The 17,636-nt window shown below is 42.0% G+C and overlaps 1 protein-coding gene across 1 annotated transcript in view; it reads right to left on the reverse strand.

Moving 5' to 3' along the window:
• HGD (homogentisate 1,2-dioxygenase) overlaps window positions 1-17,636 on the reverse strand; it is a 54,157-nt gene that overhangs the window by 8,774 nt on the left and 27,747 nt on the right. The window contains exons 5-12 of the mRNA XM_054481052.2: window positions 15,739-15,798; window positions 13,929-14,020; window positions 11,017-11,051; window positions 10,114-10,193; window positions 9,414-9,513; window positions 7,466-7,590; window positions 4,733-4,837; window positions 1,566-1,692 (exon numbers count right to left, since the gene is read on the reverse strand). Of these exons, the coding sequence (XP_054337027.1) occupies window positions 1,566-1,692; window positions 4,733-4,837; window positions 7,466-7,590; window positions 9,414-9,513; window positions 10,114-10,193; window positions 11,017-11,051; window positions 13,929-14,020; window positions 15,739-15,798 (724 nt within the window). The remainder of the gene's footprint in view (window positions 1-1,565; window positions 1,693-4,732; window positions 4,838-7,465; window positions 7,591-9,413; window positions 9,514-10,113; window positions 10,194-11,016; window positions 11,052-13,928; window positions 14,021-15,738; window positions 15,799-17,636) is intronic.

Consider the following 17,636-nt stretch of genomic DNA (forward strand, 5'->3'; position numbering starts at 1 on the left):
AAAAATGCACACTCCAGGAAGTAGAATTGCACATTGAGCTTTGATTGGATTTTCAGCTAGCTATTGCGCAATTAAAAATGTCAACCTCATTAAGTACAGCCATGAAGTACTTTATTTATTCTTGTTGATGCATTCACTTATTAAATAAATATTTATTAGAAGCATGCTATATATCAGGCACTATGCTAGCCATACCAGTTAGTGGTCATGAGTGCTTTCTCTGGTATCAGACAGCCTGCAATTAAATCCTGACTCTACACTTAACTTGCTGTTAGTCCTTGAGAGAGTCACTTAATCCCTCTTGTGTCAGTTTAATTTTCTGAAAAAAAAAAAAAAAAAAAAAAAAAGGTTGGGGGGGACAATAATACTACCTGTCTCTTACAAGTATTATAAACACTTCATGAGTTAGTTTTTTAAAAAACTTGTAACAGGACCATGGAAATTGGCCAATAATTATTAGGTGCTAAGAATAATAATATTAATAAAATAAAAATAGTAGATTTGTTAGGTCTTGTACTAGGCAACAAATGTTCTGCAGAAACTCTTTCCAGAATAGAGTCCATTCCTTAATGCAGGCTGCAGTCTGCTTTGCCCTGCCAAAATAATTGGAAAAGGCACGTTTCTGTCTTTCTCTCTCTCTCTCTCTCTCTCTTTTTATTTCTCTGGTTCTCTGAACCAGACTTAGGTGATGAACTTTCCCAAAACAACAGACTAACTAACAACCTCCCCAGCATTCCCCAAAAGGAAACATCTAAAATGTGAGGAAACTTGTTTAGAAGCCTTTCTAACAAGGCTTCTAAACTTTACCAGCCTTTCTGCCTCTTACACGGACAGAGAAACTGGGAACTAGGCTCAGAGTCAATGCATCAGTGTTGATATAGTTTGGATGTATGTTCCCTCCAACTCTCATGTTGAAATGTGATCCCCAGTGTTGGAGGTGGGGCCTTGTTTGAGGTGTTTGGGTAATGGAGGCAGATCCCTCACAAATGGCTTGGTGCCATCATGACGGTTATGAGTGAGTTCTCACTCTATGAGTTCACATGGGGTTTGGCTGTTCAAAAGAGGTTGGGACTTCCTCCTTTCTCTTGCTTGCTCTCATCATGTGATATGCCAGCTTCCCTCTTGCCTGCCACCATGATTGTATTTCCTGAGGCCTCATTAGAAACAGATACCAGCATCATGCTGCTTGTACAGCCTGCATAACCCAATTGGAGACCAGTTTGCCCAATAGGACTTTGTAAACATTGGCTCCATAAAAATAACCAAATGAACCAGTTTGCCCAATAGGAACCAGTTTGCCCAAAAGAGCCAAATGAACCTCTTTTCATTATAAATTAAGTAGCCTCAGGTATTCCTTTATAGCAACGAAGAATGGACTAACACAACTACCATCCCTTAAAGAGATTAAAGCCTGGGGATCAGCACTAGGCCTTGTGAGGCAGGATCCTGAATTCATGCCAGGGTAGGTGTCCAGAAATAATCCAGGCATTATTCCCAATGTGTAGCACTCACTGCTTTGTTGTCTCTTTGGCTTGCAAATGTGGCTTGGTAAAAGAGAGACTTACTATGGTAATAAGGAGGCCTGAAGGTCTTATCAGCAACGCCCCATCGAGGTGGGAAGATGACAAAATCAGCAATGGCCACTCCAGGGCGGACAGACTTAGCAGTCAACACTGTGAAAATGGATGGGTCCTGTGAACACACAAGGAGAGACTGAACGCATGATGCAAGGGAAGTGACTGGACAATGACACACATTTCATGCATACATGAAGGTGTTTGCAAGTGACATTCTAATTTCTTTTTATTTATTTATTTATTTTTATTCAACTTTTAATTTCAACTTTTATTTTAGATACAGGGATACATATGCAGGTTTGTTACCTGGGTATATTGTGTGATACTGAGGTTTGGGGTAGGGATCTGATATGGTTTGGTTGTGTCCCCACCCAAATCTCATCCTGAATTGTAGCTTCCATAATCCCCACATGTTGTGAGAAGGACCCAGTGGGAGGTAACTGAATCATGGGGGCAGGTTTTTCCCATGCTGTTCTTATGATAGTGAATAAGTCTCACAAGATCCAATGGTTTTATAAAGGGCAGTTCCCCAACACATGCTTTCTTGATTGCCTCCATGTAAGACATGCTTTTGCTCCTCCTTCGCCTTCCACCATGATTGTGAGGCCTCCTCAGCCATGTGGAACTGTGGATATGTTAAACCCCTTTTTCTTTATAAAGTACCCAGTCTCGGGTATTTCTTCACAGCAGTATGAAAATGGACGAATACAGGATCCCATCACCCAGATAGTGAGCATAGTATCCAATAGGTAGTTTTTCCACCCTCCCCCTTCTAGTGGTCTCCAGTGTCTATTTTTCTCATGTTTATGTCCATGGGTGCTCAATGTTTAGCTCCCGCTTATAAGTGAAAACATGCAGAATTTGGTTTTCTATTCCTGCATTAATTTGCTTAGGATTATGGCTTCCAGCTGCAACCATGTTGCTGCAAATGGACAGCCTAATTTCTGATCAAACAACAGAAGTCTGGGCTTGTCATCAAGGTGCAATAATCACTCATAGGACTTTTTCCCTCTTGCTGTGCTTGAAGCAAAATGAATTAACACCAGCTAAAAGGATTCTGAGCTGCTTTTTCACCCTGCTGAGCCCACATTACATGCAACTTATTACCCTGTGAGTCTGAGAACCAACGGTGCCTGCTTCTCAACCTCAGGTCAAGTTGACTAGAGCTGAGATGTGCAGCAGAAGGGATGCTCAGAGCAAAGTGGAAATAGAAATAAAGCAAAATCCAAGTTTTGGTGTAGATGTGCTCCTCTTTGGGAGAATACAGAGATTCCAGATTGTATCCATTGGCAGAAAAGTCTGAGAAGTGGTTCATTGCTTTCCTACCTTTGTTTGACTTTCAGGTCTAAAACACAGCATTTACATCAGTAGTCTTCATAGTGGTAGTGTAGAGATGGGATAGGTTGAGGGACGAGATTATACTTTTTAAAAATCTTCAGAATTCTTTAGTGAGAAGATTGAGATTCAATTTAATTGAAATCAACAATCATGTTCCCTTTCAGATGCCATGCAAGAGTCTGGAGATTCAAAGATCATGGGGATCGATTCCCTGCTTCTTTAGCATTAATTGTGGGGTGGCGGTTTGGCAGCTAATTCTACCTGAAAGGGTCAAGGAAGGCTTCAAAGAGGAGGTGACATTTGAGGTAGGTCTTCAAGAATGAACAGAAAGAAAGAAAAAGAGAGAGAAAGAGAGAGAGAAAGGAAGGAAGGAAGGAAAGAAGGAAGGAAGGAGTATATGTACCCTTGAACCTAAAATAAAAGTTAAAAAAAAAAAAGAAAGGAAGGAAGTGGGGGAGATGGGGGAAAAAGGGAGGGAAGGAGGGAGGGAGGACTAAGGAAGTGGGAAGGAAGGGAAATGACATTTTAATCACTGAAAACACATCAAAGTGCACAGGGATTTTGTTAAGAGGAGAGAAGGCTAAAACCCCAGTGCATTGACAGAAGGGAGAGGGGCAAGAGGTGATACTGGAAAATGAGTCCAGGGACAGATGGTGAAGAGCATCAAACACCATGCTTCAGAGCTCAGACTTAATCCTAAGCCATGGGAAGCCTGCAAAGGCTTTCTAATGAAGACAGTGGTGGCATGATCAGAACTGAATTTTGGAAAAATAACTATTGCAGCAATACAGAGAAGATTGCACCTGTGTAAATTCAAATAAAAATAAACCCAACCCTTATTGCTGTGAGAATTGACATTTCTTCAACTGTCATGGGAAATGATCTGAAACTATTAAAGCAAAGGTAATGAATCACAAATAAAGCTTTATCAGTGTCGCAGGATCCTTTTTCGTGCTGTTTGTTTGGGGTCTGATGTCTCACTTTTTTTTTCCCCTTTGCTTTTTTTAAGGGTTGCTGCTGTTTGGAGAGGTAGTTTTGTCCCCCCAGAGATAAACTGAACTGGCTCAGGATAATCCTTTTGCCTCTGAGTCTCTGACTTCTGCTCTAATTATCCTTCCAGCCTGTGGGTTAGGTTCATCTCTTATGAAGTGAGCTGCAAAATGAACTGCCCCCCGGGGTCTCAGAACCATCACTTTATTAAGAATGTAGGTAGGGTCTTGGGAGCCTGCACTGTAGACCAGAGACCATTTGTGGCCTCCTAACTGAGTGAAAAATATGACCAAATTCATGCTCTAGAATTTCTTTGGTTTAAACTCAAGCACTGAACGTTATGGGTAACTTTAGAAGTGGGCTGTTCACTCTGTCACTGCCAAATACAGCCAGGAGTGAAGGCACTGGGGCGAGAAGTCAGAGATCACAGAGGAGGCTCTTGAGAGTTGTGAGGTCAGAGACTTCTCCAAATTCATGAAGTTCCTTTCTCGTCATTCTACCACTGACATTAACACTTGGTTGTTTTGGGGGATGAATTTTCCACAAAGAAACTAAGTGCTTATCCACTTAGTTTGGCAAATACAAGTCAGAGTATCACCAACGCTCTATAGAGAATGAAGCTGTGTTCACAGGGGAATGTTGAGTATCTGGCTTCACTTCCCTACTAGCTGTGTTATTTACTCCTTCACCAAAGGACAAATGACTATATCTAAGGCTTCCAACGGTGACATTGGAAATGTTAGATCTGTAAATGTCAGAGGTCTACTGTGGACCCCTCCCACCCAAGGGTTGCCTCATCCCAAGGCCCCTACAGGGTTCAGACTTACTGCATGGTCAAAGGCCACCGAGTTGATAACCATGAAATTCTTCAGGTTGTACTTGTAGGGTGTATAATTCCCATGCCAGGCCACAACATTGAATGGGGAGACATCCTAATCACAAAAAGCAGGAAAGGATAATTTTACCATCTAATGCTTTTTTAGCTGTGATCCCACAATATATACTGAGCATATCTCTTTCTTCTTTTGATTTGATTTTGTTCTCGATTTAATTTTACTGTCCTTTGGGAGAAGTATAACCCTGAATCATTTTGTGGTTGCTCCACACACCCTCTACTTAGCCACTAACCCTGTTTTTCTGGTTCATAAGCTGCAGCTGCCTTCTGATCACACATGCAGCAGAAGCACAGCACATTCTCCAAGTAATGCCTTTTCAACAATTTTTAACCTAACTGTGAGGATCTGTGGATGTCAGCAGTTCTCAAACAATCTGGGCTACCTTCTGTTTCCTGGAACAGACAGTACCTGCTGTGATGCTTCTCCAGGTAATTTCAGCCTAGAGGAGCTTGCAATAGACACAGTGCCTGGGTTGGTGAGTCCAGGAGAGGGGAGAAGGCCTCTAAAAGTTCCAACTCCAAGGACTTGAGATTTCAGAGCAATCCTAACATAATACTTCTTGTTCCTGTCCTGGGGTAGAAGAGGATCAGTGTCCTGCTATAGGAAGGTGGTCCCTTCTGTATCTATGGGTCTGAAAGCGCTAAAGATTTTAATGAAGGCGCTACTCATAGAGGCGTGGTTAGGGTTAACTGGAATGACTAGAAATGTTGAAGTATCTGAGCCTAGCAATAGCGGGAAGACACTGCTATTCCTGGGCATGTGGAATGAGGAGGGAAATATTGTTATAGGACTTCAGCAAGAGCTAGAATTAAAAAGAAGGGTGCTACCCAGTGGTGTGCTGGTAAATATTTAACAACTAGCACGCTGAAAAAAATATATAAAGCATTGACATATAGTGTTTACTGATTTCTAAGGTGTATATAGTCTCACCATGATGATTTTCTAGCTACCAATATGACATCACCGAATACACAGTTGGACAGAAGTGTGCATATCAGCTTTTGCAAGTCACTATGAATCAGCTCCAGCCTACCACTAAGGCTACCCAACAGGAACTGAGGTCATATGGGGGATGCAGCTACTGTCAGAAACACAGTCCTAAAGAGTGAGGAAGCAGGGGAAGAAATATCCCAATTTGTCTTTCCTCCTTCCTTGTAGTTTCCTGTGGGTTGAACCCAACAGAAGCCAGCTGGCTAGGGAGCCCGGGTGATACAGTCAACCTTCCAGGACACAGATCATGGCAAAGAGGGAGAATGGATCAGTGGGGACTCACACAGAAAATAACCAGCATAGGGTCTACTTGGAAAGTACAAACCTTTCGGAGGAGCTACTGGCTGCTTCTAGAATTGTGGTTCTTTAACAATTGTATGTAAACAATGATCTGGGGAACATGCTTAAAATGAATGTAGGTTTCCATGTCCCATCTCCAGAGCCTATCATTTTTTGCAAGGCTAGAGTAGTATCTAAGGATCTGCATTTTTTTTTTTGAGAGAGAGTCTTGCTCTGTTGCCCAGGCTGGAGTGCAATGGCATGATCTTGGCTCGCTGCAACCTCCGCCTCCTGGGTTCAAGCAATTCTCCTGCCTCAGCCTCCCAAGTAGCTAGGATTACAGGTGTGTACCACCACGTCTGGCTAATTTTTGTATTTTTGGTAGAGACGGGGTTTCGTCATGTTGGCCAGGCTAGTGTTGAATTCCTGACCTCAGGTGATCCGCCTGCCTTGGCCTCCCAAACTGCTGGGATTACAGGCATGAGCCACCATGCCCAGCCTAGGATCTGAATTTTAAACAAGCCTCCTTGAGGATTTCTGATGCAAATAGCCCCCGAATTTTGAGAGACCTTGACCCGGAGAATAAGAGAATAACAATATGTCTGTTTCAGGGGTTAATTTTAAGTGCCAAACTGGTTGGCCTCGGCTGGTTGGCATTATCTCTAGATGCTGCCTAAGAAGAATAACATACCTTGGAAAACATTAGGAATAAGTCAAATAGGCAAAATGAAGTAAACAAATAATGCTAAACAGAAGAGATCTTTGGGTCCTTCTTATTACATGATTATTTTATTCTAATATATATTCACTATATTTAGTAATATATTATGTTATGCAGTCCATATTACATTGTTGTTATTATTATTTATTAATATCTGTGCCTTTGCTTTTGTCCTGAATTGCCAGCCTGCTTGTACAAACAAAGCCAAGCTAATTAACTGAATTCTACTTGTTTTGTAGAATTGCTTGTATTTGAAATAGGGTGGTATTGGAGTGTATGTATCTTGGCTGATCTGTTAACTCATTTGCTTTTCAGAACATATTATGCTGCCCATATATTATGTTTTCCATACCATTTATAGAGACCTACATATTGCTAATATTTTCGTTGCTTGGTGAGTAGAAAGGGCACAACCTTTGGAGTCAGACAGATATGGGTTCAAATTCTGGTTCTGCCACTTACTGTGAAATTGGTAAATTATTTATCATTACTGGCCTTTTTCATGACTATGAAAGTATCATTGACTACTAGAACTATTTGCTTTATTTGTAGTGCCGTAGTGGTATGATAACAATGAAAGGATATATGTAAAGTTTGTAACACTCTCCTTGGCAATCAGTAAGTGCTCAATCACTCTTCATTTCCTCCCCTTCCTGCCAACCCTTTTGCTTTACCTGTTTGGCAGCAAACAGCTTGCCCTGGTATTTATCAATGACCGTGTAACCACCTGGTACTTGGCGATCCTCATACCAGGCAACAGGTATCAAGAAATCACGAGGATTGGCCAAGCCATTGGCTCCTAGAACATAGTAACCCAAAAGTCTTTTAGAAACTTCCAAAACATAGGAAAGATGCCCATGGTTGCACGAAGAGAAAGGCTTTCTTTCATGTCAAGAGCTACGCCACAAATTGCTTTCATTGCTCAAAGATTCACTGCATTTCCAGTCTGGTACCTTTTAGGAAGACCCAAGGAATCTGATCAGAAAAAAATTCACAAAAACCAGCATTACTTTCTAAGGTTGTGGAGTGACTATGGTTAACAAAACCATCTTATATGCATTATCTTATCACTACAGGTGAGGGGAAGGGAAGAGAGAAAGAGAACTGAAAAGAGGAAAAGGGAAGATCTGATAGAACTCCAGAACTTTTTCTTTTGAAGGAACCCTTGAATATTCCAGAAGTCATTGACAGTCCTTGATCTCAGATAGGAAGGGTTACACGCTGTTGCCTAAGGCATGCCTCTGCTCCTTAGACAGAACTCAGATTCCAAGTCTGAAAACGGCTCTCCAGCCTGAAAAACCCTGTCTGCCACTCAGGAAGAAGTATTTAGGACCTGCCTGCTTACCTTTGCTTAGGAGTGAGTATTTCCTCCAGAGAAAGGAAATAAATTAAAAGACCAAACATGAAAAACTTAAGTGCAAAAACAATTTAACTCTGAGAGGAGCGAGCTGAGGAGTGTTTTATCATTTTCAGCTCCTGGGCTTAAAAAAATAAGTCCCCGGCTGGTTAGCAAATTATAGATATTTTCCAGAGGGTACATGTTCCATGGAACCTGGAGGCTATGCTGACTATAAAGCAGCAGGAAGCCAGAGCAGAGTGGGAAGAGTGGGCGGTGAACAGGATGACAGACGGCCCACCACGGCTCCAGCTGCCTCTTGCTGCCTCCCACCTTCCTCTGCATATTTGGATTCCTCAGGGGAGTTGACCAGAAGGCACACACTGGCCTGTCCCTGTTTGCTCTAAAAAGCTGTTGACAAGGAAGGGAAGAATTGGGAGATGTGACCAAAGAGTAAACCAAGGGCCAATCTTCCCAGCCATTTCTTTCAATCCAAGAGACAGTTTGAGAACAACCCCTCCTAACATTTTCACTTCCTCCAGCTTGCCAGAAGAATGGGGGCTGCGGAGACCTTGGTTCACTTTGGAATGTTTTAATCTGCCTCCTGGGGTGTGGTTTCTAGATCTTTCATAGCACTGAGTGATGTACTTTTTTGACTGCTAAGTGTGTGGATTTGGTGGGGTGTACACAGAAGTTCACAGACTATGTGTCACGCAGTCCATCCCTCCTTTCCATAGGAATATACCCCAGGGCATTTTTATGGCCTTCCCACTTTATACAATATGCAAAACAAAAAGCAACCCAAACCAATCCATTATAAATCTCACTGACTTAACAAAAAGATCTTCCTCCTAATCACAAAGCTCATTCTCACTTGTATGTTTTGCAAAGCTGTTCCCTTTCCTCTTTACTCTCCTGAACTTTTCATAAAGAATTAGTCACATTCTCATCTCTTCTGTGGAGCTGTTTCTGGTGACCCGAGCCCACAGTAACCCAAACTTCTATATTCTTTCCTGTACACACTATGCAACCAGAAATCTATTACATGCTGTCTTTATCTCCAATGTCTATATACTATTCTAGAGAGATTTATAATGGATTGGTTTGGGTTGCTTTCTGTTTTGCATATATTTTCTGGGAAGACACTTGGTCTAGAGAAGAATTTGTCTAGAGAGAAAAGTGGAAGTTTGAGTGAGACAGCGAAGGGAGAAGGATGTTTAACTTGTATGCAATTATCTGTGTCCTACATCTCAAGTGAGGCTTAGAGGCTTGTAATGAAGATTTACCAATTGGTCCAAGGTCAGGTAACTCAAAGTGGACACCGTAGACCTCCAAGATGTAGCCCCTGGTCTCCTCAAAGACATCTATGCTGAACCGCATTCCTCTCTGGAATGGAAAGCAGACACTGGTGTGCCCTCTGAAATCACAGCTGTAGATATAAAGAAGCTGCCCAGAGCCATAGCCCATCCCACATGCAAAAGTAAAGCTCTTGTTTGTTGAGCTGCTTGGGAGGTGACCAGAGCAAACATGAAAAACTGAATTTTTTAAAAAAGAAATTTTTAAAATTCAGTTTAAAAAGAAAAACTGAATTCCTAATCACACATGTGACTCAAGCCAATTCTAGTCCACCCTCTCATTGGGTCCAGAGATAACAGTAAGCCTGATTTAGCCACACTTAAAAAAAAAAAGTCCACCTTCACTGCCTCTACTGCCATTAGTGGGAACAGGGCCTTATCCAGAATATATGTAAATATTTAGGAAAGTGCAATGACAAGTGGTCTTTCCTTTAGAATTATGTGCTATATTAAAACAAAGCAGGCACCCAAGCTTGCTTACTCTTCAGCACATGGAACCTTCTGCATAACTCAAATTCCCTCCTCGTTGCCCAGACATGACAGAGAAATTTTAGAGTTGGAAATAGCAGCAGCTGAAACATCTGACTGCTCCCAAATTAGTGAGAGGCAGGGAAGGGGACACATCACCAACCTGAATGACGCAGATCTCATTGGGCTGTACAAGCATCTTGCCAAACTCGGTGTAAATGAGAAGGTTCCCTTTCTGGGGAACTGACAAAAAAAGACAGGGCAGTGGTGAGCAATTCTTTTGGTGTGATAACCATTTCATGAACAGGAAAGGCTTAAGGCTGCATTTGCTTTTTCATTCCAAATGAAAAGAGCTTTATTGAGTCTCTTGGGGAAAAAGATAAATTCTGACAACTTAGATTAGCTATTTTCCTATCTAGAAGAAAGTGAATAAAACAATGACCTGCTTTTTTGGTCATCAGGCAAGGAACTTGTACATGCACAATTTTGTGACATGGTCAAAAAGGGGTAGCAGAAATAGGATGGAAAATCACCCATTTCTGATAGTTCCAGTGAAAGGCTGACATTTGCTTGTATAACATATACACGAAAATGTTGATTCCAAAATATTGATACTAAAAAACCATCAAATATAATAGGCAGACCAGAACAATCTCTGATAGACTTTACATTTTAGATGGTCTCATGAAAATTTGAATTTAAATTGCAGTTAGTAATGATAAATGGGCTTTTACTGAGAGAGTTTGAAGGCAAATACAGTTACCATAATAAGTTAATCCCATTAGTATTAGTCTTCATTTCTTTTCAGCTGCCCAGGTCTCTCAGATCAGAAAGGTCCAGAAGAGATGGGCAAAGACAGAGAGACAAGGAAATAGAGTAGGGGCTTTGAGGTACACTAGAAATCTTTTCCAGACCACTTGTGGCCTCTAGACCTCAGTCTCTGGATTGCACTAAATGAAATAAGACAGATTGGAGAATGAAGGAAAATAATGTGTATAAAATTAGAAAGCAGCTTGTGGTTAGGGGTCAATTAACAGTGAGGGGGTCTGAAGTCTTCAGAACTCACCAATCAAGAAGTCCCCATCTGAATTGTAAAAGCATCTGAAACATATAGAGTAATTCTTGTGATTTTCAGTTTTAACATTGTCTAGACAAATTATGTCATAACACAAATCATTGTTTAGTGCCTATGTAGCAAGCTCAGAGCTGGGTATAAAATGGGGAGCAAAATGACCCAGGCTCTGCCCTTGTGGAACTTAGAGTCTAGTGGGGAGTCAGAGGGCAATCAAATAATTACAGAACAATATCACTGCAGACTGTAATGACCCTGTGAAAATCAAGTTCGAGGGAATGAAAGAATAGGGACTTGGTTAGTTTGAAGAATCAGCAAAGGCTTCTTCAAAGAAGGGACACATTTGACCTGAGATCTGAAGGTGTTATCTAGGTGAGGGTTTGGAGAAAGGAAAGAATGTTCCAGGCAGAAGGAACAGCAAGTGCAAGTGCTTAGAAGGAGGGCACGCGGCAGCTTGAAAGAAGTGAATGAAGGCCAGTGCGGCTCAAGTGGAGAGAGGGGAGGTGGCCTGATATGAGATTTGACCCAAAGAGAGGCCTCCAGAGCCTTGTCATAGGGTTGTGATCTTGTCCCTGATTCATGGCTCACAAGGTCGCTCAGCCAGGAAATGTAGAGTTGGGCTTTGGACACAAATGGTCCAGTTCCAGAGGTAGTGTATAATAAGTCAGGAATGCCATTTGCATACTTTGTTTTGCAAAGCCAGTATATAAGCTCCTCTACTTAAGAATTTTAAGCTTACACAGAACTATTAGCTGAAGCCAAAGTCGGGTAGCCTGCTACTAACGGGTGGTCCTAATGGAAACTCACACACTGTGACCTGGGACTCAAGAACAGCCCTGGGGAACCTTAGAAATTAAGGATATTCAAAGGCACATGTTCTCAGGATCTCCTGAGGGCTGGGTCATGGGTCACTGGTCACTCATATTTGGCTCAGAATACATCAATTCAAATATTTTACATATTAATAGTTTGACTATTTTTGTCAACAATAATTTGGCACCTGGAAACATTGGGCCTCAGAGAAGACTCAGAACCCTGAAGGAGTTGCCTGAACTCAGGGCTAAGGTATCAGCAGAGACCTATTGAAAGCGCCTTCAACTTTGGGCTTCTCCTCTGATGGAACTATTAAGTCCTCCTGAGCCCTGTTTGGTTGACAGTTCTTGATTTTTCCCTCCTAGGAAGTTGTTGTTTAGGTTCCTAATTCTAGTTCACAGGTCCATTCTAAAGTATTTTCTCCACTGTGTTTTTCTTCTTTTCTTTTTTTTTTTTTTTTTTTTTTGAGATGGAGTCTCACACGGTCGTCCGGGCTGGAGTGCAATGGCATGATCTCGGCTCACTGCAACCTCCACCTCCCGGGTTCAAGCAATTCTCCTTCCTCAGCCTCCTGAGTAGCTGGGATTACAGGCACCCGCCACCACACCCGGCTAATTTTTTGTATTTTTTAGTAGAGATGGGGTTTCACTATGTTGGCCAGGCTGGTCTCGAGCTCCTGACCTCGTGATCCGCCCACCTCGGCCTCTCAAAGTGCTGGGATTACAGGCGTGATCCACTGTGCCCAGCCTCCGTTGTCTTTTTCTGAAGACAATAAGAATGATCCCCTTTTGGGTACCCTGTTTGGTTTCCAGTTTGGAGGTGCATTCTAAATGGTCTTCTCCATTGTTTTTTCTCCCAAAATTTAGCTCAATTGGCTTGTCTGCGCATTCGCGTGACTGTCATTTTTGTGCATAAATGAGAGACTGAGCTCCTCAGCTCTGAAGAGAAAGGGCATTTTGTTCCTCCCAGCTGAAAGGCACCCTGGGTGACCAGCGGCTGAATTGCAGTGTCTGGGGGATTCATCCCCTGTAATGTGCAGTGGCGCTACAGGGAACCCCCCCCCAAAAATAGTTTAAAAAGATTTGTCCCGGAAACACATATAAGAGCTGATCACTTGGCATTTTGAGGCCTCTCAGAGGTGCTAGATCTCTGGAGAGAGAAACTGAGACAGGTAAGAGGGTGGAAACGACTCGGTGGTGAAACACTGTGGAGTCCTGCCTACATTCAGTACACCAATCCACCACCCAAAAAACCCCTAGGCCACAGCTCAGTTCCTCCTTTTAAGGAAAAAAACATGGGAAACAAATAATCTAAGAATGAGGAAAGACAAGGAGAAAGGTGCCTCTACTTGCAAGTGTTTGTGTAAAATGGAAAAGTTCAAGGGTATGCCAGAGTTTCTAGTACTCCAGCTGGTTACATATTACAGTCTGTTGTGCACGTTTTAAACCGATGGGAAAATTGTATCATTCAGAGCCCAAAGGTCAACCTGCAACTACAGAGTTTCTAAGTTCTCTATTTCTCTGTTTTCTTTTCTGCCTGCTTTAAATTTGCTGTTACTTTTCCACTGAGATAAAAACCACAGTTTAGATCTAATGTACACCTTATACGTGTTGACTGATGTCTTATGCCTCCCTAAAATGTATAAAACCAAGCTGTAGCCCAATTACCTTGGGCACATGTTCTCAGGATCTCCTGACGGCTGTGTTGCAGGCCATTGGTCACTCATATTTGGCTCAGAAAAGTCCTTGAAATATTAAACAACAACAACAAAAGGATATTTGGACTCAGACTTAAAGTCAAAATGCCTTTCGATCTACTCCTGCATTCCAGGGCTCCATCCTCCCTTTTCTGTTCACATTGTTATGTGATGTTCTTGTTTATATCATGGATGTTCAGTCAAGGTAAATGCCTTTTGTCTCATTCATTATCATTGTCAATAAATATATATCAATATTGCCTTGAGGAGAAAACCAATAACAAAAACAACTATGTATGTGCATATGTGACTTCACAAGAGTGAAACCTGGAGTTTGCCTTCTGGTCAACAGCCCTTAGAAGATGGGCATGTCCTGCCCTAGAACTGAGCCACTTACCTGTTCTCCATGGAGGTATTGCAGAGGAAAATGTGGATAGCAAGCCCATTGTTAGACTTTATGTCTCCAGCTCCACACAAGGTATGCAGGCCCTGGGAGAGAACCACAGAAGAGGGAAAGGTTAATGTGAATGGTGCCCAAGAGGCAGCCCTTCCACTGGTCCCTGAGGGTCATGAGGCACATTTCTACTAGGGTCTTCCCTTTGGGACCGGTGGGACATTTGGAATCCAGGCAGCCTCTGAGGAGCGTGAATTTACTGACTTATGTTTCGTAGTTTGTGGTTTACCCTAGTCTCCAGCCATGGCCTAAATCTGGGTTGTCTTAGTGGCTATATCAGAAGAACTTACAGAGTATCAGTTCATTACTTGGTATTTTATCAACCTGATGCTTGACATCAACTGGAAGAAGAGATTCTGTTGGAGGTACCATCAGGCACCTAGGAGGCTTGGGGAGGAAGGTTGCAGCATCAGGGACCAGTTAATGCCCCTCAAGTACACTCCACTATGGGCAGCCCTCTGCTTATGAATAGGGTCAGCCTAATCTCTCTGGAACAGGGCAGAGGACTGTATTCTGATGGACTGTAATTCTCTCTGCTGTGTGACCAGATGATCCACAGTGCAAGAAAAATTAACACATGGGTCTTCTCAAAATAGCCCTCAGCCCCAAACCTGCAGATGGAGAGCCAAAAGGAGAGAGCTCTGCTCTTCCAGATATCTACAGTTCACACAAGAAAGGAGATGGGGATATCATTTTGTAATTTAACTCAATTTGTAAGTTTAGGGTATATTTAAGTGAGTCTACAAAGAGTTTGGAGCACTTATAAAGATGAGAACTTCAAGATGTTTCCAACAATTTATCCTATGGCTGGGCACTTGGACTGTCCCTAAGTAAGCCATGAGCTGAGGCTGGTCTGCAGAACCCTCCACTGGTCTCTTTGAGCCCCACTTCCTTAGGCCTCCTTTCTCCTCTCCCCCAGATACTCCTTGCTCTGTGCAGTATTCCAATACTCCTGGGACCTATAACTACCAAACAGAGCTTCCAATCAGCATTGTACTAACTAGAGTTGCCATGCTGAATTGACGCCATTCTAGCCCAAGCATCTACTTCAGGGAGATTATGAACTTGGATGGGAAATATTTTATATTTACTTTTGCTAATCTCTGAGTGAAATTTATCATTTCTTTCAACTAATATGAATGTAGGCAAAAAACCACAGCAGTATTAGAGGTGCCTGTAACTTTATCAATGATAAAAATCACGGATATCACATTATAGTTGTTACAGATACCTCAAAGTATATTTATGCTCATACCAGAATTATTAGATGTTTTCCATAGATATTATGATTTAGCACATTAACAAGAAAGCACATGAATGACTATAAACCAAATCAAATTTGTTTTTAATAGTATTTTTATCATTATATTTCAATATCATTAGCTTCTTTGTAATTTTATATAATTTATTTTATACATTTATAAACAAAAACATCATCAGACTATCAAAGTGAGCAAAAAGGTTAAAAGCCCCTGTTCTAGCCAAAAGAAAGGAACTTAAGTAGGAAAATGTTCAATTGCCATTGGCCTTTCTGAGATATAAATAGTTCATGAATACCCTCTGGTGTCAGGGGCCATATGGTTTCTGTAAGTAAGACATCCCTCCGCCAGCCCCCAAAGCATACGCAGGTGGTTTTGTCTCTGCTGCCTCCTGATAGGGCTGCTTCTTCTTGGCATTCAGCCTGCAAATGGTTGGCTCACTCACCACAGAAGAGAGAAGAGCAGTAGGAAGGGTGTGGATGGGACTGACTTACACTCACAAAGTCTACTTTCTTCTGAGATACTTTTGGAATCTCAAATGGTTTCCATCTAAGCTGGAAAAAAAATACACATACAGAAAAATTACTTCACAAGGGTAAACCATAGACCTTCTAAATAAATAGCATCGATTACATAGAAAAGAAAGGACAGCTACCCCCTCTGTGAGGCTCTACTTGTGATTTTGTTATATTAAAATGATTATCCATCATTTCCTTAAAGAGACTCTGTTAGTGTGTATGTTATTTGTGCGTGTGCACACGCATGTTTGTGTGTTTAAAACTATATGAATATAAACTGCTTTTGTTCCTTAGCACTTTAAATTATAAAAATAAAAGAAAACCATTGCTTCCTTTTTTAGAAGCTATTTGTTTCTTTTAACATTTTGCTCAGGCACATCAGTGAGTTTTGACTGATGCTGCTTTTCATGCTATTTATAATCAGGTCCCTTTCCTGGCATGCCAGCCTCTCTGTGTGGGCTCCTGACACTGCAGGAGAAGGTTCTACTTCTACTTCAAGCCCTTAGAGTTCTAAATTATTTTTTTAAGAGAAAGAAAGAGCACCCAGCTGAGATCTGATTTGGTAAATGCAGTACCAGGTTCAGCTGCTTCACCAAACCCCACGTTTGTCCCTAGGCTGCCTGACAGTTCAGTTTAAATCACAACAATCTTTAATTTAATAATGAAATGATCTAAGGAAGAGGGGAGGAAAATCAGCAGGTTTAGGCCCTTCTTGAAGTGTCAGCCCAGCGCTTATTAATCAACTTGGCAGCAGGCCTGACTTATCCAGGCTGGCAGCTGATAAGCCCAGCTGCCACGTTTCATGGAGCGACCTGTACCCTGAAGACTAGCTCCACTGGCTGCAGCACCTGGTCAAGGTGGGCTTGGCAGGGCCTCCATCAGGTCATAGGGCTCAGCTCATTCTGTATTTCAGGGAGGCAGCCAGATGGGAAAGGAAGCAGCAAGTGGAAAAGGCAGCCTTGGGATTATTCTGCCTCTCTGACACACACAGTCAGGCAGCAGCCTTCATTTCTTAAAAGCAAAGCAGGATGGTTACATTCTAAGATACTTAAAAAGGATGTAAAATGTTGATTTGGGAAACAGTGCTGAAATAATGCTTCAGAAAGAAGGAAATGCTTTAGGACTAATTTCATTAAGGATGGTATCTCTTAGGGGTATAATAGGGGCACCTGAGGGCAAGGATCTAGGAAATGGCTTCTCAATCTTGGCACTATTGACAGTTTACACCAAATAATTCTTTGTTGTGGGGAGGTGTTCTGTGCATTGTGGGATGCTTAGCATCATCCATGGCCTCCTTCCATCAGGTTCCAGTGACATTCCACCAAGCTGTAACAACCAAAAATGTCTCCAGAAATTGCCAAACATCACTTGGGGGAAATTTTCTCCCAGTTGAGAACCACTGACCTAGGAGGATATTTCCCTAACATCAGGAAGTGCCACAGCTAAGCACTGCTGGATTTTTTAGGGGAAGTTCTGGTCTACCATGAACCATTACCTGCTGCTTCCTTCTATAGTAACAGAGCAGAGTATTTATACCGAGGAAGATTGTTAGGAAGACAATACTACCTAGAATCTTAGTTTCAGAAAGAAAATCCAGAAAGAGTCATCTTTCTGGATTTCCCAGTAGAAGGGATTTAAGTATCAGATCAATGGTTGCCTGCGTAATCTTTTAGCTCTATCCAGAGATTCTCAATCCTGGCCATTCATGAGAATCACATGGAGAGCCTTTGAGACCAAGACCAAATTAAATCAGAATCTGTGAAGGTAGGGCCCAGACATCGGTATTTTATAAAAGTTCTTCTAATGTGCAGCTAGGGTTTAAGAATCAGCACACCCAATCCAGAGGTTCTGTGATTCTTGTATTGATGAACCAA

The sequence above is a fragment of the Pongo pygmaeus genome, chromosome 2 (genome assembly GCF_028885625.2).
Source record: "Pongo pygmaeus isolate AG05252 chromosome 2, NHGRI_mPonPyg2-v2.0_pri, whole genome shotgun sequence".
Lineage (NCBI taxonomy): Eukaryota > Metazoa > Chordata > Mammalia > Primates > Hominidae > Pongo > Pongo pygmaeus.